Genomic DNA, 8,628 nt, shown 5'->3' with positions numbered 1-8,628 from the left:
TCAGTATGCAATAATAATGTTGTCCATGGGTGTTTGAATTGCTTTCAAACAAGCCAGATGGAATTCTGACACATGTGAATGCAATCATTTTTTTGCCCTGTTTGGAGATCAATGTCTATGAAATTATGATGGTCTTTGTGGAAAAGATCAAAATGTGTGGCCTCTACAGCCGGCTGTCTACCCACCCACTCCTATTATTGTTCAAAGTAAAAGTGATGCTTTTTAAGTTTGAGTAGTCAGTCCATTTGTAGACACAAAGACTCCACCCTACATTTAATTTAAGCATACTAAACTGTTCAGAGCAAATGGGTAATAAACAAAAAGCCTCATGTCATGACCAATTTGAATGCTGCTTGGTTTTTTATGATGATTGTGGGTGTTGGAATACTGCATAATCTTTGACTACATCTACATTACATGTTCACTTCCTTATTTTTAGGGTTCATGACGTTTTTTTCTTTTTTTTTTTAACCCTCCTTCATCAACCTTTTTTATTATTTCGGATAATCGATAATGATAATAATGATGATGTCATTATTAAAAAGACGTAAGGATGATGTCATTCTCGAGAAAGGTACTCGAAATCACTTGTAGGGTTAGGCTCCTTTGTTGCAACTTCTTAGGGTTATTACCTCAATTTCTCAATAGAAAAGGATTTTCTTAATCCCATTTGAAATATATGGTATTCATTTCATTGCAAAATATGGTGTGATTTGGTTATTTTACTCGTAAGTATGATACTTTTCAAAAACAGAATGATCAAAATATTTTATATTTTTATACAAATGAAGGGGAGACAAAGAGATAAATAATTGTTTCTATGATTCAAAGCCAATACAAAGTAGTTGATGGCTAATATTTCACAATAATTTTCACTCCACTTGGGAGGGAGATCCTGTATTTATAAGGTCTGCACAAGTCAAGTGAGAAGGGTTCCACTTCATAATTTGTGATAACGAGGCCCTGTAACCCTTAGGCCCTAACCCAATACAAATTCTAGTGGCTACTCCTTTCAAACTTTAAAATTAATCAAACACAATCAAACTACCAAGATCACTGATTATCAAGAATATAATCAGATAATTTGGTTATCTCCATCGATACTTCTTGAAAGTTAAGATATTAATAGTCCAATCCCTTAGGGCTAGATCTTTTAATGTACTTCAGTTTCACTTTAGAGTTTCTTTTTACAAGTTCCTCTATTTGCAATTTAGTTTATAGAGAATGCCGTTCGTATAATTTAAATGACACGATTTGATTTATAAAATTTAAATTTAAAACTTCTTTTTACAAATCAAATCATGTCATATAAGTATTTTGTTAAGTGTGTTATCCATATTGACTTTTAAAAAGATTTTTTATTTTTTTTTTTACTTTAATTACAAAGTGATTAAAGTATAGGAATAATCACTCTTGCACTTGATTTATAGATAATAAAGATTGTAGACTATTTTGTATAAATAAAAACTCTATATATAGTCATTTTTGTATACTTTTTTATACTTCATTAATGTGATTGGCTGTATTATTTAAAAATAAAAAATAAAATAACTACTTTAACTAATTATAATATTAAAGTATATAAAAAATATATAAAAATAGAAATCTTATATAAAAGATGGTCTTATGGATATTTCTAATAACGTCGTCTCAAACATCATATGAGGCTATGACCATGAATTGGGATTTGGGTAGGCTTAACCCTCGCAATAGCTTTGGGATTTCCCCCCTAAACCCAACCCAAGATTTAGGTTTGGGCTCAATACAGAATCCACAACACTAATAGCGCGTCCTCTAATGAATGGGTCGAGCCATAGGTCATATGGTAAGATATTTTAATTTTTGGGTAGGGCCTTGGTTGAGGGGGAATTGAACCCCAACCATAGGAGTCATAGGACAATAGGCACATGTAATACCTTTACCTTATTTTATTTTATTGGTAATTTATTATTTTATTTTATTCTATTGTGTTGGATCTGAAAATCAAAGGTTGTCATGAATTTCCATGCTTGGTTTGTAAAACTTTTTTGAGTGTTTTTTTTTTTTAAAGATTATTTTCAAATCCAGGCATCTTTTAAACACAAAAGTAATATTTCATGTAAAAAAAAAATTATCTATTTATTAGTCTTAATTTTAGTGAAATAAAATACAAAAGATAAATTAAATTAAAATGGACCTCCGTTTTTTTACTTAAATGGTTTTAAATATTTTAAGAAAAATTGATTGACACATAAAAAGATTCGTAAAAATAGAAGTATTAGATGAAGAGGGATGGTACTCATCATCTCACACTATATATTTTATATATTTTAATATTATTTTTATTATTTATTATTTTATTTTATTTTTATTAAATGAATTGAATTGTTGTATTTATTATTACATATCATATATTGATTATAAAAAAATTAAAATATTTATAATGTGTAATACATAAAATTAATCATGGATAAATGGAGATAGTGAGAATTGAAAGCCTGAAAGGGATGAGAATTGAGTGACAAGACAAAGACAAAGACAAAGTAGGCTACTTTATCCTAAGGCAGACTTTAGGATAAAGTCTTTATCCTCACTACCCCTATTTATGATTCCATTGTTTTGGTGGTCCCCTTTTTGCATGATTTCCTAAGTCTCTCTTCCTCCACTGATAACATAAATAGAAGGAATAAACTATACATCAAAATCATGCACCACCTTTATTTAGCAATAAAATGAGATTGTGAATGGGATTGGTATTGGTATTGGTATTGAATATTTTTTTTGGGTTTTTTTATATTAAAAAAAAAAATGGTTTGTTATGAACTAATTATTTTTCATTGAGATTTAGTTTTAAAAAATCCTACTTATTATTTTTTATATTACATATCAACATATATTTTATTATTTTTATCATTCTATTTAAATATATATATATTGATATGTAAATATATATTTAAATAAAAGGATAAAAATGACAAATCACATATTAGTATGTGATATAGGGATAATAAATAACATTTCTAAGAATCAATTCATTCTTAATGAAATAATGTTAATGTATTAGTTGATTGTAAAATAAGTTATAAAAAATAATTGTAAGTATATCATTATCCAGAATTACAATTTAATAATTTTAATTTGAGGGGCATCCAATCTTAATAATTTCATGACTCTTACCATGAGAAAACTGAAAAGGACTTTGAGTTTTAATCGGTCAAAACTCATTACATTTTCATATGAACTTTGATACATTTAATTCATCTTTTCCCTTAAAAAAATCTTCAAATTCTGGGCCATATTTTAAAATTATATATATATATATATATATTATTTTATAAGTAACTATCGAACTGCTACTATCAATTTTATTGTTTTTTCATTAATTTTCTTGTTTTCCGGTTACTTCCGTTAAGTCCATCAATGCCAAATATAAACACATGATATTTCATATGCTCCAATGCATTCGCATCCTCCTTCGAGTCCCCAACCTTGCCTCTCCCCCTCCCTCTATAAAGTCCTCTTCCTTGGCCCCACCCAGGCACACCTCTCCCTCTGTATCCTCCTCTGCCTCCACCTCTAACACCACCAATGCTCCATTGATGTTGTCGTCGCCGTCTCCACCACAAAGTGATAGAATTTTCACCACATTTTACACAGCTTCTTCTCAGTTCATCCTCAACACTCTTTTGCGTTCATCTTAGGCTTGAGCAGGGCTTTTTCAGGCTCGAGTATGCTCGTTCTCTTCAACAAATGGAGCCTCTAGGCTCGATTACTTCAAAAATTTTCTGCGACTGCTGCCAGTCGATATAGGGAGTATGCTTGAAGGGAGATTCTAGTCTATATATTTATGTATACTGAACAATGATTTGAGAATATATTGTACTATGTCATTGACACAATCAATTTAAAGAATTTCCTATAGTTTATTTTGATTTTAAACCACAAAGAAATAAATTCTAACCCAAAAATTAAAGGAGTAAAAATTTTATAAAAAAGGAAAAAATGAAAAGAAAAAAAAAAGGTGAGGTACAGAGGTAGGGATATTTCCACTTTCAAAGAGAATAAGCTTCCTTTTAAACATTGAGATGTTTTCAATTTATCTTATCTCATATAATCTCAACATTTAAGTATCACTCAATATAAATATTTTTCAATTGTAAATGTTTAACTTTTCTACTTTTTTACCTAATCGTTCCAATTTTCGTAAGCTTTCAAATAAAATATAAAAATAATTTAACTTTTTTAAATCTTAAAATAAAAATAATATTTTAATTTTATAATTTTTATTCAATTTTTTCTCTCATTTTTCAAAATTATATAAAATATTTTAACTCAAATCATTTTACTATTATACAATATTCACATACTACTTCACTACCATTCACATTAAAAAAAAAAAAAGAAAAGTAGTTATAAAAAATGTAAAAAACTCATTAGCCAAAATTAAAAAGAAAAAATAAATAAATCCCCTAAAATATCATTTACATTGGTCAACCTCATTTCCCGATATACCCCTAACTAACACTCCCTATTTACACGCTAGACCCTTCCTATATAATTCCACCCAAACTCTCCAAACCGTCCATTTCCAGCTCCATACAATTCCCAAACCCATCTCGCGGATCGCTCCCAAACTTTCCCGAGAAAAAGCAGAAAGAAAATCGACCACAATGAGAGAAATTTTGCACATCCAGGGTGGTCAGTGTGGCAACCAGATTGGGGCCAAGTTCTGGGAGGTTATCTGCGATGAGCACGGCATCGACCACACTGGCAAGTACAGCGGCGACTCGGAGCTCCAGCTCGAGCGCATCAACGTCTATTACAACGAGGCAAGCGGCGGACGCTACGTCCCACGTGCCGTGCTCATGGATCTGGAACCGGGGACCATGGATTCTGTCCGATCCGGTCCCTTCGGCCAGATCTTTAGGCCCGATAATTTCGTCTTCGGGCAGTCCGGAGCCGGCAACAACTGGGCCAAGGGCCACTACACCGAGGGCGCTGAGCTCATCGACTCCGTCCTCGATGTTGTCAGGAAGGAGGCCGAAAACTGCGATTGCCTGCAGGGTAATACGATTTACGTAGCATGTTTTTTTTAGCTTCGCATTAGTTTTTCTTTCTGGCGATCTGATGGTGCTTTGCATTTGAGTCGCAGATTAGGTTTGGGAACAAAATCTTTTAGTAAAAACTCAATTTCCCCACCCAAAAATTTCACCTTTAATGTAAATTATCGTTCATTGATTTCGTGGGTTCTGATCACATTTTATTTAGCTTTCTAACTCTTTTTGTTGTTTCTGATTATATTTTTATGGATTCTGGATTTGAGGAAACTTGGATCATATTCTGATCTCTCCCATTTGTACTTGTTTATTTGGTCATCAAATTTTCTCTCTTTTGCTAGTCAAAGAATCTGATGGTTCTCAAATTGTAGTAATCTCGGCTCCTAATGGTTGTGTTTTATACCTCATTTGGTCATTGCGGTAAATTGATAGATTTAAAAGTCCATGTTGAATATCTTCGTTGGTTGAATTGTGGTGTTTTCTCATGGTAGTTTCTCATTGCAGTAAATTGGTAATTTTTTTTTTTTTTTTGGGTAAGTAAATTGATAGTTCTAGCATATATGATCACGAATATAATTTTTGCGTGGTTCGCTTTCTGAATCCTGTGAGCTGTTCTTGGTTGATAATTAATAAGGTTTGTAGATGTAGGGTAAGCGAATTATATTTTCCTAGAAACTATCATTTTTCCTAGAAACTATCCTTTGCAATTATATATATTGACTGAATATTTTTACTTTAATTGCATTAGACCTAATGGTAGATTTGAATTGCTTGAGTTGTAATGTTTGATCAGATAATACAGTCCGTATGAAAGATGCTAAAAAATCAATCTTTTGCTAAAATATTGAAGTATCTCGCAGGATTGTTATTATGAGGAAGTAGCCCAATTATAATTCATGAAGCCTAGCTTTTCATGAAACCGAGTGTTACTCTTGTAAACGTGTGATGTCAATTTTTTATTTTGTTTGTAATGTAATGTGTTATAACCCCCAATTTTTTGGCAAATAATATTTTTTTTTTCTTGCACAGCCAAGTTGTGCTTTAGTTTTTGCTTCTGTGATTTGAAATTTATGTTTACGGTGCTTAAGAAAGTTGCAGTACATAGGGATTTTTATTGGCACCAGGTGTCCAGGACAAGGTCCCATCCGTAGTACATAAGGAAAATCTATTGCTAGAAAATATAACTTTTGGAAATATTGTTGTCAGATATCCTGACTTAAATTTTATTCTGTCATGACCCATGTGGTGATTGTACTTGGTATTCCTTTTACAGCCCATATGAACTCTCTCTCTCTCTCTCTCTGAGCGTATTAATGGCTTAGAATTGTGCTAACTCCATATTTTTTGAGCAGGATTTCAAGTTTGTCATTCTTTGGGTGGAGGAACGGGCTCTGGAATGGGCACCCTTCTTATTTCTAAGATTAGGGAGGAGTATCCAGATCGCATGATGCTTACATTTTCCGTCTTTCCTTCACCTAAGGTGTCTGATACAGTTGTTGAACCATACAATGCGACCCTTTCTGTGCATCAACTTGTTGAGAATGCTGATGAATGCATGGTTCTGGACAATGAGGCCCTATACGACATTTGCTTCCGAACTCTGAAGCTTGCTACCCCTACTTGTAAGTTCAAAGTTCGTATCTCTAGTTCGTGACACTCATTGCATACTTACATTGAAAATGTTTCCCTATCGTGAATATTGTTTACCATGTTATTACTGCAAGCCCATAAGATGGATATGATTTGATAGCATGGCCTACCCTTCCAATATATAGATAGGTCCCAGTGTGTCTCAATAATTATTGGTAATGAGTCACTAAGTTGTGGTGGTTATCTGAAAGTAGAAGTAGGTTGCTTTTATCACTAATGGTTGATCTTTTATAATCAGTTGGTCCCTAATCTCTCTCCTACCTAATTAACTACCTACCTGTTGCTTCTGTCTTTGTTTCTTTTTTCTTAATCAAGTGAACAGTTGATGGAGATCTTGTCTTATCTTTTCCTATGTTTTTTCCCCAAAACTAGATAACTTTTTTCATTGTGTACGTATATTATATATATATATTTATATGCTATGGGAATGATGGTTATATACTTATAACATAAATATATATATGTATATTACGGGAAGATCATAGCTGACCCTTGACCTTTATTTTTGAATGATAGTTGGTGATCTCAATCATCTCATCTCTGCTACCATGAGTGGGGTCACATGTTGTCTTCGGTTCCCTGGACAGCTGAACTCAGACCTTCGTAAGCTTGCAGTCAATCTCATCCCATTTCCTCGTCTTCATTTCTTTATGGTTGGATTTGCACCCTTAACATCAAGAGGATCGCAGCAGTATCGTGCCCTGACTGTGCCAGAATTGACCCAGCAAATGTGGGATGCTAAAAACATGATGTGTGCAGCTGACCCACGGCATGGTCGTTATCTAACTGCTTCTGCCATGTTCCGTGGTAAGATGAGTACCAAGGAAGTTGACGAACAGATGATCAATGTACAGAACAAGAACTCCTCCTACTTTGTTGAGTGGATACCCAACAATGTCAAGTCTAGTGTATGTGACATCCCACCCAAGGGTCTGAAGATGGCATCTACCTTCATTGGGAATTCAACTTCGATTCAGGAAATGTTTCGGAGGGTTAGTGAGCAGTTTACTGCAATGTTCAGGCGCAAGGCTTTCTTGCACTGGTACACCGGTGAAGGAATGGATGAGATGGAGTTCACCGAGGCTGAGAGTAACATGAATGATCTGGTTGCCGAGTATCAGCAATACCAGGATGCAACTGCTGACGAGGAGGAGTACGAGGAGGAGGAAGAGGAGGTTGCAGCTTGATCTATGTTTATAGGTTTTAGTCAGTTTGCGTGAGAATTTTTATCCCTGTTCTGGGCCAGTTTGCGTGAGATTGTGATGTTGTGATGATGTTTCCATTCTTGGGCAGGCCAGTCAAGTTAGATTGACATGTGAATTTTGTATGTATGTGTGTAGTGGCAGATTCTAAACTCTTCCTTGAAGTACCGAACTAGTCTTATAATAATTAAATATGATTTTATATATATATATATATATTTTCACGATGTATATCATGTTATGGAGTTTAACTTGTAATCAGCTATGGTGAAAAACAATGGCTTTATACCCAACATGAACCTAGGATTTTCAATTGAAAAAAGAAATGCATATGATCCCCCATCCCCTTGGGAATCCCTTTTTCCTCTACATTTTAAGCTCTCTTTCCTTTTTGTCCTGTTTTCTCTCTCAGCTACTTGTTTGCTGCTGTGCCATAATATTGCTCTTCACCGGCCCCAGACACGCTGCCAAGTGCCCAGCCATTCACCGGTCGCAAATCCCACAATTTGACGTTCACATTTTTCACGTCTATCTTTTATGCCCCTCCATGTTTTGTTTTTTAATTTTATTTTTTAAATTCTATTTATCGTATCCATACACAACATTACATTTATTTTTATTTTGATTTTTTCTCTTATCAAATGTGTAGTGTATCGATGATGAGTAGAAAAATTTAATTAATTTAAGAAGAATAAAATAAAAAAATAAAAATAAAAATAAGTATGGTGTATGAAGATGTC

The 8,628-nt window shown here is 33.4% G+C and overlaps 1 protein-coding gene across 1 annotated transcript; it reads left to right on the top strand.

The window, feature by feature from the left end:
* The first annotated feature begins 4,551 nt into the window (after positions 1-4,551).
* Positions 4,552-8,119, top strand: LOC122276301 (tubulin beta chain). Its single transcript, XM_043085913.1, has 3 exons — positions 4,552-5,043; positions 6,389-6,658; positions 7,203-8,119. The coding sequence occupies exons 1-3, from the start codon at positions 4,650-4,652 to the stop codon at positions 7,871-7,873; spliced, it is 1,335 nt and encodes a 444-aa protein (XP_042941847.1). The 5' UTR covers positions 4,552-4,649; the 3' UTR covers positions 7,874-8,119.
* The last annotated feature ends 509 nt before the right edge of the window (positions 8,120-8,628 follow it).

Source organism: Carya illinoinensis, chromosome 9 (assembly GCF_018687715.1).
Source record: "Carya illinoinensis cultivar Pawnee chromosome 9, C.illinoinensisPawnee_v1, whole genome shotgun sequence".
NCBI classification, from domain to species: Eukaryota; Viridiplantae; Streptophyta; class Magnoliopsida; order Fagales; family Juglandaceae; genus Carya; species Carya illinoinensis.
Note: the sequence above shows the minus strand (reverse complement) of the source record. Positions and strands in the feature narration are given on the sequence as shown.